The sequence below is a fragment of the Urocitellus parryii genome, chromosome 1 (assembly GCF_045843805.1).
Source record: "Urocitellus parryii isolate mUroPar1 chromosome 1, mUroPar1.hap1, whole genome shotgun sequence".
NCBI classification, from domain to species: domain Eukaryota; kingdom Metazoa; phylum Chordata; class Mammalia; order Rodentia; family Sciuridae; genus Urocitellus; species Urocitellus parryii.
Window position 1 is genome coordinate 19,706,043 of NC_135531.1, and position 18,769 is coordinate 19,724,811.

Consider the following 18,769-nt stretch of genomic DNA (forward strand, 5'->3'; position numbering starts at 1 on the left):
TTGTTCAAAATATTTTCTGGCTGAGATGTATTGAATTTTTGAACAATAAATTTTTATAAATTAACATAATTAACTATGACTAATTATTGGTTAAAAACTTCTTAGGTGAAGAATGTTTTCTGATAGGATCATATGAAAAGTCTATTCAACTGTGGAAGAAAGCTCTAGAAGAAACCCAAGAGACAGGTAGGGGGGTATTAAAAAATGATACATGCCATAATATTGGTGAGAATATGTATTAATTTGCTGCAGAGCTCTGAAATAATTCCAGCATTCAAAGTGCTCACAGTATCCTAATGCCCAGGTAGAACATCTGTTTTGTCAACTTGACTATCAGAAATACTTATTTAAAATTATTTTTAGTCTTGAAATTTGTGCCACTAGGAATCTTTTCAGTGACCTCTGGGAAGTCTCTTGTCCTGTTTTTTTTGTTGCTAGAGCTGAAACCTGTGGTTGATTGTTAATGGAGACCAATGAGATTTAGATCCTGAATAAAATAATGTTTATTTTTTGTTGTTGTGTAGAGGTACTACACATATCCAAATGGGAAACTGTAGACCAAATATTTTGCCACTTTCTTGGAGAAACCTGGAACTGAGCCTCCTTGTCCTTAACTTATATAAGAATGTCCTGTTGGTTAAATATATTGTTGGGTTAAATATGATTTACATGGAGTTTCTGATAAACATATAGCAACTCTAGAAACTGGTAACATCTTTTATGATATAGGGCTCAGAGTGTGGCTGAGATAACAGAAGTTCTCAGCTGGTAAGCCTGGAGCTAGCCCTGATTGCAACTAGTACATGGTCAGATTGGGCCGATTATTACCTTTTTTTCGGGGAACCTGGGGATTGAACCCTGGGCACTTAACCATTGAGCCACACCCCCTGCCATTATTATTATTATTTTTTGAAACAGGATCTTATTAAGTTGCTTAGGACCTTGCTAAATTGCTTAGGTTGGCCATGAACTTGCACTCCTCCTGCTTCAGCTTCCCCCAGTCACTGGGATTATAGGTGTATACCACCAATACTAGCTGGGCCAATTATTACATTTATTTTCTGGATCTTGTGGCTTTGTATGCCTCATGTATTCATTCATCACTTAATTAGTATGTATTTGTGCCTGCTGTCTGCCTAGTACTATACAAGGGACTAGGGATAACTGAAATAAAAAACAAATTTGCCCTCAAATTGCCCACGTTTAACTTCTCTCTTTATGTTGTGTGGTAGGTCCCGGGAGCACAGAAGAACATTTCACACCATCTGGGTTTGGGGCACAAACAGTCTGGAGAAAAACTGGGGGGATTGATATTTAAAATTGAATATAAATTGGCCAGTTAAGGCAGTGGAGATGGTTTAACAGAGGAAATAGCAGTCTAAAAAAAAAAAAAAAAAAAGACCTTAGGAACCAAGACGGTTTGACAAACCACAAGTAGTTTAGTAGGACTAGATTATATGACACATAGGTGATATTGGTGATAAGACAGTGAGAGGTAGATGGAGAACTGATGGTGGAGAAAGGTCTTTTATGGAGTCGGAATGGTTAAGACTTTTTTTTTTTTTGTAGGAAAGGGACCTGTTCAAATGAATGGATAAGTTCTACTATAACAAGATTTTTCAACTTTACAATGACCTTAAAGTAATATACCTTCAGTAGAAACCTTACTTCAGACTTTGCATTTTGATATTTTCTGGGCTGGCAGTACATGGTATATAAGATACACTCTTCCTTATGCTGGGTAGTGGCAGTGAGTCACAGCTCCCAGTCAGCTATGTGATCACAGGGTAAACAACTGATGCTCTGTGGTGCACTGTTTTGCTAAGCTGTGATGTTCCATGGGTTGGATGGATAAGTGCATTATTTTATTTATTTATTTGTAGTACTCAGGGTTGAACCCAGGGCCGTATGCATGCTGGATAAATGCCCTACCACTGAGCCACACCAACCCTTGTAAGTGCATTTTTGACTCAGAATATTTCTGAGGATGGTTTTATGGGAAGTTAAATATGGGCAATTTGAGGGAAAATTTGAGGGCAAATCATGATGTGACCTTATGGTAAATCAAAGGATATGTGTATAAGCCATTTAGAAAAGCCACTTTGATAGCTTGTGAAGGGTCAGTTGTAGGACTGTGGTGTAACATTGTAGGTTTTACCTAGAAGCAGGGAAATTAGTGAAATGAACCAAAACAATGTCAAAGGTAATGAAATGGAAGTTACAGTTGACAAATATTTAATAAGTTTGATCAGCTGGACTTGTGATTCAGTACATTTGAAAAAATTTCATGTAGTTCCAGTTGAATGAAGGAGGGTAGCATTCAGAGAGATGGGCAGTTCTGGATGAAAAAAAGTTTTCATTATGAGTTCTTTTGTTTTAAATTTTTTATTTGTTTTAATTAGTTATACATGACAGTACAATGACCTTGACATATCATACATTATGAGTTCTATTGTGAATATTTTATTATAACTTTTAACCACTAGGGATGGCTACTAGTAATATAGAAAGTGGCAGAGCTTCATAAGAAAATTCTTTTTCTTTTCTTTTTTTTTTTGAAACAGTTTCATTATGTTAGCCTTGAACTTCCAGGCTCAAGTGATACTTCTGCCTCAGTCTCCTGAGTAATTGGGACTAAAGTGGGTGTCACCATGCCTGGCTACTTTCTTATGAAAGTAAGCCAGAATTTGGCAGATGGGGCTAATTTGCTGTTCCCAGGGTATCATTAAGAACCCAGGCTCGCTGGGCTCTATGGCATATATCTGTAATTCAGCAGCTCAGGAGGCTGTGGCAGGAGGATTACAAGTTCAAAAAAAGCCTCAGCAACTTAGTGAGACCCTGTCTCTAAATAAAATATAAAAAAGGGTTGGGGATATGGCTCAGTGGTTAAGTACCCCAGGTTCAATCTTTGGTAAAGAAGAAAAGAACACAGGTTCCTTTTTAGGCATTTTGGCACACACCTGTAATCCAGGTTGCGGCAGGAGGATCACAAGTTTGAGGCTAGCCTCAGCAATTTAGCAAGGCCCTAATCAACTTAGTGAGACCCTGTCTCAAAAATAAAAAATAAAAAGGCCTAGGGATGTAACTCAGTGGTAAAGCACCACTGGATCTAATTCCTAGTAACCTTTCCTCCCCAAAACAAACAAAAAAAGAACCCAGACTCCTTTGGTTTTTCTGTTCTATTATCCTTGGTGCATTATTTCCAATTTTAAGACCATTACATGGAATAAATGGCTGTTGGAGTTCTAGCCATCACATCCATGTTCTATGTTATTCTTATTGTTTCTTCTCCTTTACAAAGTCTCTTTAACTATCTCTTGGATATATGAATGGCTCTTTGGGGGTATTGTGACATGTTTCCTTCTATTCCATACTCTGGGTACCTGATGTAGAAGTCATTTGTGGACCTGAGTTCTGAGATGATGAGAATTTGCATCTCTCTTTGGAAAAAATCTTAGTCATTCTAGGGCTTAATGAAAGAAAGTAAAACTGAAAAAAGATGAAGTATTGCTTACCTGTTATTAAAAAAATCTTTTATTAAAGTTTAAAACTGAAGTATTGAAGTATGAAACTGAAAAGTTATTTTTCTGAAACTATGCACACGTGTTATCCCAGCTACTCAGAAGTCTGAGGTAGGAGTTATCACAAATTTGAAGCCAGCCTCAGCAATTTAGCAATGCCCTGTTTCAAAAAATAAAAAGGACAGGAATTGTAGCTCAGTGGTAGAGCTCCCCTGGATTCAATCCCCAGTACCACTAAAACAAACAACAAAACCCAGAAAGACCAAAAACCAGATACTGAAGGGTATATACATTACAAGTGTGCAGCTTGATGAATTTTCACAAGTTGTATCCTTCTGTTTGCCTAGCACTAGACAAAGAGCATTCTCTTGTTAATTTGCTTTTAAGGTAAGCTTAATTCTTTCCTGTTTCAGGAGGAAGAAGGACCTGTTTTTTTCAGATACGTTATTATCTCTCTCTATTATACTGCTACCTTTATAGCTATAATTTAAATGATGCTCAAGGATTATGTGATCAGCTAGTAAGAGAAATACTGAGATGGTCCCAACTACCTATTAAAGAAAATGAAGATTGTTCAGGTATGCTTTTAAAAACAATATATTTAATCTTGTTAATTCATATTTAGGGGATTCTATAAGACATTGCTTATACATAAATGTCAGCTCTCCTGCCTCAACATTGAATAAGTTATGTTATATTTTGGACTGTCAGTTTCTCAGTAACAAGGATCGTACTGAGTTTTTTGTTTTGTTCATTTTTAATTGTAAGATCCCCACAATTATAATAATAATTGCCTGATGAACTGATATAAATATTCTCTCATACCCCATTTATTAGATACAATATCAGGTATCCAGTATTTTTCCTTAATATGTTTATATTTTCTTTAAATGTTGCTGAAAGTGGTTTAGAACGTCATGTAATCACTTTCTGAGGCATTCTGAGTATTCTTTAATTTGTGTAAGAGACTGTAGAGTATCTGGATTGTGTTTTTTCAAAGCCATATATTTAAATTAAACAGAAAGCATAGGGGAAAATATATATGAATGAACACTTAATGTATTTATAATGATTAAAGGGTAATCAGCTGTTAGCTATATACCACACACACATGAATGTGCCTGAAAGGCCCAAAGTGGCAGAACTTTCTAAATAGATCGGGTCTTTCTAAGTAGAGTTCATATTATTTTTAATATGGAAACCTTATGTTTTTATGTATATACTTATTATTATTGTTGTTATTATTATTTGCAGTGCTGTAGATCAAACATATGACCTTACACATGATAGGCAAGTGCTCCATTATTGAGCTATACCAACAACCCCATATCTTTTTAAATTTTAGTATTTAGGGTTGGGGTTGTGGCTCAGTGGTAGAGTGCTCGCCTAGCATGTGTGAGGCCCTGGGTTTGATCCTCAGTACCACATAAAGATAAATAAATAAAGGTATTATGTCCATCTATAACTAAAAAATATTTTTTTAAAATTGTGTTTATTATGACATTCATTTTAGACAATTTTGAAAATATGAAAAAAAATATAAAGAAAATTACAGTGTATTACCTTTTTGTTTAGGGCCTTTCAGTGTGTGTGTGTGTGTGTGTGTGTGTGTGTGTGTATTTTCCCATTATTGTACATTTTAAGCTTTTGCCACACATTTACTGTTTTAAAGAATGCTTTAGTGTACGTAAATCTTTGTGAACACTATAATTTCTTTAGGAATCGGGTAGTCACAATTGAAGATTTTCTGTTTCTGTTGTCAAGTTGCCTTCTAGAAAGGTTGACTGGCTGTGTATGAATGAGACTTTTGTGTATGACTTTTTTTTTCTGGTATTGGGAATAGAACCCAGTAGTACTTTATCTCTGAGCTACATCTCCAGCCATTTTTAATTATTTTTTAATGGATATTTTATTTTATTTATTTATATGTGGTGCTGAGGATCTAACCCAGGCCTCACACATGCCAGGCAAGTGCTCTACCACTGAGCCAAAACTCCAGCCCCCCTTTTTAATTTTTTAAAAAATTCTCATATAGGGTCTCACAGAGTTGCTTAGGGCCTCACTAAGTTTCTGAGGCTGGCCTTGAACTTGTGATCCTCCTTCCTCACTTTTTTTTTTTTAATATTTTTTTTAGTTGTAGATGTACACACAATATCTTTGTTTATTTATTTGTTTTTTATGTGGTGCTGAGGCTGGAACCCAGAGTCTCACATGTGCGAGGCAAGCACTCTACCACTGAGCTACAGCCCCAGCCCCTCCTTCCTCATCCTGTGAGTTGCTGGGATTATAGGCATGCACCATTGCACCCAGCTTTTTAAATGATTGGATGATCTTCATTTTCTTCATCAGTTGTCTTTATATGATTTAGCTTCAGTAGTTCATTTGTTTTATTATTATTATTATTATTATTTTCTTTGGTTCCAGGGATTAAACTCAGGACATTCAACCACTGAGCCACATTCCCAGCATTTTTTTGTATTTTACTGAGTTGCTTAGGGCCTTGCCATTGCTGATGCTGGCTTTCAATTTATGATCCTCCTGTCTCAGCCTCCTGAGCCACTGGGATTACAGGCGTGCACCATCCGGCCCAGCTGTTTCATTTTTAAATGATGCTTCTTTAAAATATAGTAATCAGGGCTGGGGTTGTGGTTCAGTGGTAGAGTGCTCACCTAGCATGTGTGAGGCCCTGGGTTCGATCCTCAGCACCACATAAAAATAAATAAGTAAAATAAAGGTATTGCGTGCGTCCAACTACAACTAAAAAATAAATTAAAAAATTAAAAAAACAAATAAAATAAAATATAGTAAGTATATACTTACTGGGTTGGGGGTCCTTACGACTGCTCCCAGATTTGATGATTCATTGGAGGACTCACAGCACTTAGTAGACAGTTATGCTCATAGCTATGATTTATACAGTGAAAGGATTCAGAGCCAAATCAGAAGGGGAAATGACACCTAGAGTGAGACCTGGAGAAAACCTGACATTTGCTTCCAAGATTCCTTCAGGTGGAGTGACACAAGATGTGTCTGATTCCCTCAGTGAGAAGTGTGACAACACATGTGAGATGTTATCTATAAGGGCTCATTAGAGATTCTGCTCAGGGTTTCAACAAGGGCTGGTCACATAGCTCCTGTCTTATGTGGCACACATCAGTATTCAATACTCTCAGAGGGAAAACAGGTGTTCAGCAAAACCACATTGTTTTTACAGTGTATGCCCAGTAAGCTACTCTTAGCATACTGAAAATCCTTCCAAAATCTAAGCTTCCAGGTGCCACCCAAGGGTGTTTCAGGCTGTGAGGCCTGTTACATTAACTCTTTTTCACACCTGCCTTATTAAGTCATTGTGTATTATTTAATTTCTATTGCCTAAGGCTGCCATTATTAACATAATTCTGCTAGATTCAGAATTACCTTTTCTCTCTCTCTCTTTTTTTTTTCTCTTTTGTGCCAGGTATTGAAACTCCCTGTGCTTTATCGAGTATGTATTGTACCACTAAGTTACCTCCAACTAGGCTCCAGAAATTTGATGTAACTGCCCTCTATCACCACCATCTCCCTTCTATTCTTTTTCCTCTACATTCTTTTTGCTACAAAAAGAGTCTTATCCTAGTAAGCCTTTATACTTGTATATAGGCATTATGTATGACTAATGGGAGTGTATCTCCCAGACCCAATGTTATAGAAAAAAAGGCAGTGAGCCCCTAACTTGATGCTTTTTAATCTTCATAGGGAGCCCTACTCATGTCATTAAAAAACAAAGACCAAACAAACAAAAGACACAAAAGAGAGGAAAAAGGGAAAGTAAATAATGAGGTGCTAAATTTACAAGTCCATCTTAGATTATTTTATAGAAATTTCTCCATTTTAAAAATAAAATGATGAAAGTTGTGTATAGTTGTAAGTATATTTGCTTATCATCATGAATAATCATTTTGTTCTTATTCAAAAGTGTGGACACCTATTATAATTTACCTTGTATAGGCCATGGGTGCTCATTTCAGAAAAATTTTAATTATACTTTTTTTCTTTTAAAATGAACTTAAATATTACTACTTTTTGGCATTTTCTGTATTCCTTAGACCTGAACCAGTCTGGCTGTGAGTCTGTGGTGTCTGGATGTGTCTATCCTGAGGCTGCACTAAGAGTCATCCAGGCCATGGCTCGTTTCATGGCTGCCTACTTCACCAATCAGCTGCTTTGTATTTTTCCTCCTCACAGTGTGAATGTTCTTCCTCCACTTCATATTAAAACAGGTACTATGGTAAAATGTAATTTTCTCACTTTTCATTTTACATATAATTCTTAAACTACATTATACAAAGATAAATAAATAGTTAAGTAAATAAATAAATAGATAGATGGATAAATAAAGTCATTATTTTATGGAAATGGCACTATTCCAGCATAGCACCTGGCACATAGGAGGTGCCCAAGTACTACCTGTGAATAAATTATACTTGAGAAAAGTAATTGCTTGGTTTTATTTTTAATGAATATGTACTGTTTTTCATAAAATTTGGGCATTTGTTTCTACTTGTAATGTGAAAGAGCTGCTATCTTTATGTGAAAATGTGGAAATTTAACAATTTTTGCATTTACCAATTTAGAATTTAATTTTATTTGGACTGTTTACCTTTCTCTATTATTTTATATTCATGTATTGATTGATCAATTGCAGTACTAGGGGTGAACCCAGGGTTGCTCTGACACTGAGCTATACCCCCAGCTTTTTAAAATTTTTTATTTTGAGACAAGGTCTCACTAAGTTGCCATGCTGGCCTTGAACTTGTGATCTTCTTGCCTCAGCCTCCCAAATAGCTGGGATTACAAGTGTGCACTCACAACACCCAGCTAAAAATTTTATTTTATTTTTTAAAAATTGTATCATTAACTGGGTATGATGGTGCATGCCTATAATCGCAGCAACTCAGGAGGCTGAGGCAGGAGGATCAAATGTTTAAGGCCAGCCTGAGCAACTTAATGAGACCCTGTCTCAAAAAAATAAAAAGGACTGGGATGTACCTTAATGGTAAATCACCCATGGGTTCAATTCCCAGTATTAAAAGTAGGGGGGGTTGCTTTATTACTTATTTATTTAGTGCTGGGAATTGAGCCCAGGGCCTCAAACATGTTAGTCAAGTGCTTGAACACTACATCCCCTTCCCAACTTTTGTCTATTTAGTTATTTCATCAATAGGGTCTAAATGAACCTAATCCTCTGCTAGATAACTGCCCTGCCCTCTTGGAGATAAATATATAAATGAACTTCTGTGACATTCATTCATTATACTGATTTTAAAAAGTTTATTTTTAAATAATACTATAATTGATCGATATCATAATTTTATACATTTATGGGTTACAGTGTTATATTTTCATATATGTGTATGTATAATTATGCCAAGCTGAGTTAACATCCCTCAACTCATCTGTCATTGGTGAAACATTTGATATTTATTCTCTTAGTTATTTTGAAATATAAATGCATTGTTATTGATGGTACTCATCTTGCTGTGTAATCCATCTCAAAACCTATTCTTACTTATCTGAAACTTTGCACCCATTGATCAGTAATTCTTCATTCTTTCCCCCATCACCACCTTCAACCTCTGGTGACCATAATTTTCTCTACTTCTGTGTATTCAACTTTATTAAATTCCTCATATAAGTGAGATAGTGTAGTATTTGTCTACTAAGTTTTTTATTTTAAATATTTTGTTTTAGTTGTAGTTGGACATAGTACCTTTATTTTATTTTTATGTGGTGCTCAGGATCCAACCTAGTGCCCTGCACTTGCTAGGCAAGTGCTCTACCACTAAGCCACAACCTCAGCTCCTGTCTACTAAGTTTTAAGTGCTGACTGTATCAGGTAGTTGACTGGGAGTTTCAAGTACAGTCATGTCGTGTAAGGTTAGGGATGCATTCTCAGAAATGCATTGTTAGATGGTTTCAACAAGTGACTACCATAAAGTATCTGCACAAACTAGGATGACTTGGACTTTACTAGGTCATGTAATAACCTTATGGGACCATCATACATGTGGCCTATCATTGACCAAATGTCATTATGCAGTTCCTGACAGTATGTTAGCTTGTACTACATGAAATTGATAAATGAAAACATTTGTAGAATTTTTTTTTGTTAAATAAAACAGATTTGTTCTAACAGCTGTGAACAAAACAGATATTATAACCTGTTCTCTTATGGAATTTACATACAATAGTTTGAGACAAAATATTAAATAAATGAACATCAAATAAGACTTATCAAGTATTGACTATTGTTTTGGAGAGAATTAGAATAGAATAATGCACTGTGACTATTTCAGATTGGGAAGTTAGGGGCTGTGGTAGAGCACATGATTAACATGCAAGAGGCCCTTCAATCCCCAGAATCAAAAAAAACCCAAACTGTATTCAGACTGGAATTTTTTTTTTTTTTAAGAGAGAGAGAGAGAAAAAAATTTTAATATTTATTTATTTTTTTAGTTTTCGGCGGACACAACATCTTTATTTGTATGTGGTGCTGAAGATCGAACCTGGGCCGCACGCACTCCAGGCGAGCGCGCTACCGCTTGAGCCACATCCCCAGCCCCCTGGAATTTTTTTTTAATATTTATTTTTTAGTTGTAGTTGGACACAATACCTTTATTTTATTTATTTATTTTTTATGTGGTGCTGAGGATTGAACCCAGGGTCTCGCATTTGTGAGGTGAGCACTCTACCGCTGAGCCACAACCCCAGCTCCCAGACTGGAAATTTAGGGAGGATCTCTCCAAGTAGGTGAAATTAAAGCTGAATTCTTTTTTTTAAAATAGTTTTTTAGTTGTCAATAGACCTTTGTGTTATTATTTATTTATATGTGGTGCTGAGAATTGAACCCAGTGCCGCACACATGCTAGGCAAGCACTCTACCACTGAACACAACCCCAACCCAGAGCTGAATTCTTAGTAACAGTGCCAACCTTGGACACCTGAGGTCTGAGTGTTCCAGTCTGAGCTTGTGTAAAAGCCCTGAGGCAAGAATAGCTGGATGTGTTTGAGACATTGAGACTGATGTGGCTGTAGACTAAAAGCTGAGGTAGAAAGTGACAGGAGATGTAGTCAGAAAAGGGTTCGGATGGTATGGCAAAGAATCTGAATTTTAAGTTATATTGGGCTTGAAACAGGAGATGACATGAGTGGAAAAGTATGTGTAAGGCACACATGGTAATTAGAAGTTTAATGCAATATAGAACTAGTAGCTAATCACCAAACCATGGATTTTGGACCCTGTATTTAGACTCTGATCTGTGATTGTTTTGGGATGTGGACAGGAATGGAGGACCATCCTCACCCAGCTGGATTTCTTCTACTGCAGTGTGCTAGTGCCACCTGGGGTTCTATGGGAAGTTCTGGGTCCCTGGGAAATGAGGTGTGTGAGATAGGATCAACAAGGAAATTTTCCAGTGGTTCCTTTCTAGTAGACTCCTACTTCCCTGAGAAAGAAGAGAAGTAGCCCTCACTTGATATGGCTTCTTTTACGGGGCTGGTAGGAGCAGAGAAAGGGGACACACTCCTGTCCTTTGACCATATCTTCTTGGTTACACCTCCAGTGCCTGCCCCTGACTACAGCCTACACTTCTTTTTTTCTCTGACCTTTATGCCTCCCTCCAAGACACCCAGATTATAGAATTTATTTCCTCAAATGCTTGACATTGTTATTATTATAGTGGTTTTATATTCTTTTTTGTCATAACTTAGGAGTATATCACTTTATTGTATTCTCTTCTTTTGATAGTAATGTTTGTGACAATTTATGTCCTTAATCCATATTATTTTACTAACAAAGGTAGTATTCCAAGTGGTTTTCAGAAAAACCTAAAAGAATAAAAGATAAAATCCTGGTCTTGAGAAACTCTATCTCAATTGCTTATCTTTCTTGTATAAATCTGTAAGATTTTTGCTGTTTGCTTATGGTTCTCATTTTTACAGATTGCTTGGTATAACTAAGTACGACTGGTCTTTATCCCAGTTTAGGAAAACAAAGGTGATAGAACCATTGAACTGTTTCCAGATACATTCATAAACACTCAGAAAAGCACAGAGACACACCTTTGTATTCCCCACATAAATGTCTTCCTGGTAAGAAGTGAGAATGGAAGAAGAAGGTTTTTGCAGTCTCTTTCCATGCTTGAGATTATGATTATTGAAAATTTAAATACCTGAAATTTTGTATCTATGCTTTAGTTCCGTTAGTTTCCCAATATATTGGAAAATGGTAAAGTAAGCAGTCTTAGCATCTGTTTGATGTTACTTTTTCTAGTCAGAGCTAATGACAAAATGTACTGGGGACTTCAGTAGCTTATTTTATGTAATACTGTAAAAAGTGGCAAACATTTTTTAATATATGAAAGTAGTATAATTTCAGAATATTAAATAATTCAAATTATTTTAATGGCATACTGCCTTGCTTATAGTGAATAAAAAATAAAAAAAAATTTGCCTCGACTCTTTTGTGTACACAGAATGAGATACCCTAGAGATTGAATTTTTTTTTTTTAATCCAGATGTTTTTCAAAGAGCCTAATGTTAGGGCCTAATGTAGGGTTGGCCAATATAGTCCATATAAGAAACTAATCACTTTATTTTTCATTTCAGGGGTCAGAAACCTATGTATGCCATTGACCAATTTTATTTTGAGTGAAGGAGTGAAAATTTTTTCAACATAGTTTTTTTTTCCTTCTTTTCAGCACTGGGAATTGAATACAGGGCCTTGTGTGTGCTAGGCAAATGTCGTATCTTTGATCTAGATCCTCAATCCCTCTTATTATTTTGAGATAGGATCTCACTAGGTTGCTTAGACCTGGTCCTGAACTTGGATCTTTCTATCTCAACCTCTCAAGTAGCTGGGAATATAGGCATGCACCACAGTGTCTAGCTTCAATGTGTACTTTCTAATTATTTTTTAATTGATGTATTATAATTCTATATAACAGTGGGATACATTGTGACATATTCATATATACACGTAACATACTTTCCTCATTTTATTCCCCATCAGAATATTTATTTATTTATTTGAGGCACTGGGGATTGAACTCAGGGGCACTTAACCATTGAGTCACATCTCCAGGCCTTTTTACTTTTTTGCTTAGGGCCTAAATTGCTGAGGCTGGGTTTGAACTGTGTTTCTCCCACCTCAGCCTCCTGAGCCACTGGGATTACAGGTATGTGCCACACTCAGCCAACACACACACACACACACACATATATATATATATATATATATATATATATATATATATATATATATATATATATATATATTCTTTTGGTACCAGGGATTGAACTCAGGGGCACCCGACCACTGAGCCACATCTCCAGCCCTATTTTGTGTTTTATTTAGAGATAGGGTCTCACTGAGTTGCTTAATGCCTCGCTTTTTCCTGAGGCTGGCTTTGAACTCACACAATACTCCTGCCTCAGCCTCCCTAGCCACTGGGATTACAGGCATGTACCACTGTTCCCAGCTCCAACATGAATTTTTTTTAGTGTGTAATTTTTTAATTGTAGATGGACATAATACCTTTATTTTATTTTTGTGTGGTGCTGATGATCAAATCCAATGCCTCATGCGTGCCAGGTGAACACTCTACCACTGAGTCCCAGCCCCAGCCCCAACATGTATTTTTTAATAACATTGTAGTCATCATATTTCAAGTTGCCTCAAGTTACTTTAGGGAAAGGTACAGAGGTCTTGTGGAAAGGATATTACCGCTTTGTGTTGAATTCCAGGCCAAACTAGAATCTTGTCATTTATTCAGGGGTTATTGAATATTACACATTTTATTCTTTTGTTTGTTTTGAAATGAATTCTCACTATGTTACCAAAATTCCTCTCAAATTCCTGGGCCTAAGTAATTTTCCCACTGTTGTCCCTTGATTAGCTGGGAGTATAGGTACATGCCTATATAAAACTTTCTCTTTCATTTATTTGCTTGTATATATTTTACAGTGCTGGTGACCAAACCCAGGGCCTTGCATATGCTAGTCAAGTACTGTACCACTGAGCTACAATAAGGCCTCTTATTAATGAACACTAATATATTGAACACTTTGTATATTTATTATTTGAAATTTTTTTTTATTGCATAACACTATGGGTAATACAAAGTCAGATAAAACACCATTTCATACCTCCAAATTTCATAATCTGATATGAAAAATAGGCTTATATTTCTGAGCAACCCACAGTAATAAATTGTGCACTGTGACCCGGTACATGTTCATATGTATACCTGTGTACATATTATCTGACACAAATGTCTCATTAAACGGTATTTACTTTTATTTTGAGTTAATGGATTCATTCTGTATGTTTCTTTTCTGTTCTGTTTTGTTTTTTAGGAATTCTATTATTTCTTTCATGGCTCACTATGAATGAAGCATATTCTTCAGTGTTGAAAAAAACTGTTCTAGGATATTTAGTATTATTGTAGCCCATTTTGTATGTATCTTCCTTTCTGTGGTCTTGTTTAGAAGATACTAATTAAAGAGATAAATATAAAATGTAAAGAGGCTTGAATTTGGATGTATGTGTGTAATTGTAATATCCATTTTCTTTAATTTATTCACAGAGCAGTCTCTTCGACTTATTCCTCTGCAACACTCCAAGGTGGCCAGTATTGTTAGAGACCAGAATCTTTCTAATGTGTGGACAGTTGAATATGCCCTGGAATTATTGTTCATTGGTGGCTTGGTTACAGAGGCTATATGGTTATCATATAAACTTGGAGACTGGAAGACATCTGTTGCAATTGGCGTGGCCTTCCAACTCTTCTATAAACATGATAGCAATTTTGTGAGGTATGTATTTTTAGGTAAGCTTAAGTATAACAGTATCGTGTAAAGTAGCTTATATTTCTCTTATTATTGGTGTTTACGTATGTGGAGCTCTTTATTCAGCATTGGCCAAAAGAGCTTTCTAATGATAGAAGTATTCTGTATGTGCTCAATGTGCATGGGGTAGCCACTAGTTACAAGCAACTGTTGAGCATTTGAAATGTGGCTAGTGAGACCAATGAGCTTCATTTTGAGTTTAATTTCACCTATATTTACATAGCCACACGCTATGTAACATAGTGATTACTGTGCTTGATAGCTCAGTGGCTTGCTTATTTATAATAAAACATTTAACATATTTATGTGTTAGTAATGCCCTTAAAGGACATATAGTCAATGGGAAAGTTTATTCCAAATAGGATTTGAGTTTTAAATTAATTAATCTGATCTTTCAACTTTTCAGAATATTATGGCATTGCTGTGTCTTTTATGTGTTTTTCAATTCACTAATTCAATATATATTTCTTTCTTTTTTAACATTATTTTTAATTAAACTGAAAATACCATGAACACCACATTTTATATGCTTAAATTTTTTTAATATTTACTTTTTAGTTTTAGGTGGACACAGTATCTTTATTTTGTTTTTATGTGGTGCTGAGAATCAAACCCAGAACTTCACGTTTGCTAGGCAAGCACGCTACCACTTGAGCCACATCCCCAGCCCTATATTTATTTCTTAAGAAACTACTCTGTACAAAGCTTAATGTCAGGTATTTTAGTAGATATAAACCTAAATGTACATAGTTTCAATGCTTTAAGGCATTTATACTTTAATAGAGAAAATAGGACAAAGCATTATTATAATTTACATAGTAATTGATGTGGTAAGAAAAGGATAGTGGTACCATGGGGACAGTGATATTGTCAAGAGGGGGAAAGACAGGAAATACTATGTAGGAGATGTCATTTGAAATGGGAATCAAAGGACATATAGGATTTGGATGAATTAAATAAACATTCAAAGAAAACATCCTAAGTATGAGCAATGGCATTTGGCAAAATTAAGTTTTGGTTCAGTTTGGATAAAGTATGTATGAAGAATAACAGTAGGAAATAAGAGTGGGAAAATGTATTAGGATTATAATTTGGGAGGGCCTTAATACACTGTTTTTTGTATGTAGGGTGAATAGAGTGTGTGAATTCTATTGTTTCTTTCTTTTCATCTTTTTGTTGTTGTTGTTGTTTGGAGGATTGAATCTAGGGGCACTTAACCATTGATCCACATTCCTAGCCCTTTTGGTATTTTATTTAGAGTCAGGGTCTCCCTGAATTGCTTAGGGCCTCACTAAATTGTTAAGTAGGATGACTTTGAACTTGCAATCCTCTTGCCTCAGCCTCCTGAGCTGCTGGGATTACAGACGTGTGCCACCATACTTGGCTTTCCATTATTTCTTAAATTTTTGTTTAGTTCTTATTTGTTTTTATGGTGCTGGGGATTGGGCTTAGGGCCTCACACATGCTAGGCAAGTGTCTACCGTTGAGCTTTTCTTTTATCAAAATTTGGATTCATTTCCCTTAATTTGATGTCATTTCAGGTCCAAAAAAAAGTGTCCGAAGCTACCATTAAATATGACTCCAGCTCACATTTTTCAGAAAAAATTGCAGTGTTTTTTAGGTCAACCAACCTCTTTGGAAGGAAAACAGGAAATGGGCTCAAAATATAAACAATTCACAGGTGTGTTACATACATAAGGTCTGACATCAGGTTAATATAAATTTTGTAATATAAGAAGTTTATAAATACCTGGAGATAGATTTATATTGTATGATTCCATTTATATGATTCTACAAAAAATAAAATTATAAGAACAGGAAACAGTGGTTGCCTAGGAGTAGTGGGGGAGGAATTAACTACAAAGCATAATGAAAGAATTTTGTAGAGTGATGGAAGTGTTCTTACAGGCCTGTGCAGATATATCAAAGTTCACTGAGAAGGATGAGTTTTACTGAATGTAAATTATGCCTCAGTCTGATTTAAAAACAAAAACTCAAAGTTATTAAACCAGTTTAAGAGCCAATTAATGAAAAGATAAATCTGAGCTATTTATTTATTTTATGGATACATGATATCCAAAAAATATGCATGTAATATATATACATCTCTACATAAATATAGAGATAAAGACAAATATAAACAAGATCAAGAATTGAAGAATAAGAAAATGAAGTTAAAGTTTGTAGCATGTAGAAAAGTTGTCTGTTAGGAATTTCAGTTGTGTCTCTACCAGATTCTGCATAATGGCTACCTCTGAAAGATGGAATATGATTGATATGCAAGGAATTTCAGCTACATATGTAATATTTAAAAAAATATTTTTCATTGTCAATGAACCTTTATTTTATTTATTTATATGTGGTGCTGAGAATCGAACCAAGTGCCCCACACATGCTAGGCAAATGCTCTACCACTGAGTCATAACCCCAGCCCCAGTATATAATATTTTATTTTTAAAAAATCTAAATTGATGGGGCTGGGGTTGTGGCTCAGAGGTAGAGCGCTCGCCTAGCACATATGGTGCCCAAGGTTTGATCCTCAGCACCACATAAAAATAAATAAACAAAACGAAGGTGTTGTGTCCATCTACAACTAAAATAAATATTTAAAAAAAATCTAAAATGAATATAGTGAAATGTTAATATCAGACATGGATGACAAGTGAGTGTATGAGTGTTATATTCCATAGTTCATAGTGTACTTAAAGTACTTCATAATAGAAAAAACCCTTTCATTTCCAGTTCTGTCCTATGTCTCCTTTCAGTTTGCCTTCTGGGACATATCTGTGTATATACAGATATTTTCATATTTTAAAGCCATAAAATACAACTGACTTTTGCAATTTTCTATTTTCTTCAGAAGCTTTTTTTTATTAATTACATTATTATAAAAGTATTGTCATGGACCACTGAAAGGAAGATTACTCTTTCACTCCCTTCTTGACAGGATTAATCCAACTAAGCATCTTCTGTCATAATGTTGTATATTAAGAAACATTTGTTGATTTGCTGTATTTTAATGTATATTATTTTGGTGTATTTGTTTTTTCCATTGATATTTTTTCAAATATTACTACTACCACTACATTTTTTTTTTTTTTACTAAGGACTATATTCTAACATTAAATGTGTAGTTGTTCCTAGAGTATCTCTTTTTCAGTTTTAGAAAAAGTTTCATGCTCTAATTGCTTATGATCTTAAAATAACAAGAAAGTTCATAAATTTTTGTCTGTAAGTTTGGATGTTTTGCTTATTAACCATTGTATTCTCGAGAATCTACTTTTTCAGATTAAAAAAATTTAGAAAATAGGATGAGAAGTTAAATGAGAATTTTAACTATTTTACCAAATTTTGTATTTAGTAGATCCCATTGAAGAGGAAGATGCAAATCTGCTATTTGGTTCAGTACAAGAAGTCCTGAAAGCATCAGTTATGGCTGATGCGGATATTCTTTCAGACACTTTACAGCATCTGATAGATTCTGCCAAGGACTTCAGTAAGAGACTGTGGGGCTTAGTGCCTGCCGGCTTGTATCTTCCAGCTCCTCCATTATATTGTCCCCAGCCAGCTATTCTTAGTCAAGTAAGCTTATGCGTTATTCCTTTAATTAATTGAAAATTGATTTTGGTCAGTTTTAAAAATAGTCAACCTGAAGTCAAGCATTGTCATTAACCTATCTTTATTTTTTCTTTAGCATTTTAAATTTTCTTATTATCACTAAAATGGGTTGTCTTATTGTTTCCAGGAAGATGGAGATGATCTTTTTGTAAAAGCTGAAAAAGACAATCGCCAAAAGGTGTCTGGAATACTTCAGAGAGTTCTCTTGCTCTTCGGGGCAACTCGGTGTTCTTTTCCTGTAGCACAGTGGTACATTTTGCAGCTGAGGAGGGCAAGAAAAATCATGCAGAAGGTATGGGAATGTCTTATTCATGTGCTGTGTTAAACAACTGAAATAAACTGATACTTATACTGTAATAACACTTTTCCAAGGAGTCCTGCCCTGTGAATCCATACATTTCAGGCTTATTTATGGTAAACAACATAAAAAGAGCAGATTCTTTCTGCCAAAAGATGAGAACTTTGAACTGGGTCTCCAGGTTAGTTATATCCTGCCTGATAATACAAAATGTCCAGTCAGTTCGGTCCTGGGAATTAAACTTATTTCTTCATTGAAGATAATATAAACTCAATTCAGGACTGAGGTGTGGGAAGAATTCACTTCTCTCTGGGGAGAGATCTCTGTTCCGTTGGGGCTTCAGTGTGTTACTGGAAGGTTGTGTGTTCTCAGCTCTTGTGTCTTAAAAAGAGATTTCAAGCAAGACACAGGTGTGGTCAAAGTTTAGCAAAGTTTATTAGAAGAG

The 18,769-nt window shown here is 35.4% G+C and overlaps 1 protein-coding gene across 1 annotated transcript in view; it reads left to right on the forward strand.

Moving 5' to 3' along the window:
• Window positions 1–18,769, forward strand: part of Cplane1 (ciliogenesis and planar polarity effector complex subunit 1) — a 139,786-nt gene that overhangs the window by 17,286 nt on the left and 103,731 nt on the right. The window contains exons 14-20 of the mRNA XM_077800139.1: window positions 106–186; window positions 3,935–4,099; window positions 7,607–7,780; window positions 14,147–14,375; window positions 15,950–16,089; window positions 17,773–17,990; window positions 18,154–18,318. Coding sequence (XP_077656265.1) covers window positions 106–186; window positions 3,935–4,099; window positions 7,607–7,780; window positions 14,147–14,375; window positions 15,950–16,089; window positions 17,773–17,990; window positions 18,154–18,318 — 1,172 coding nt within the window. The remainder of the gene's footprint in view (window positions 1–105; window positions 187–3,934; window positions 4,100–7,606; window positions 7,781–14,146; window positions 14,376–15,949; window positions 16,090–17,772; window positions 17,991–18,153; window positions 18,319–18,769) is intronic.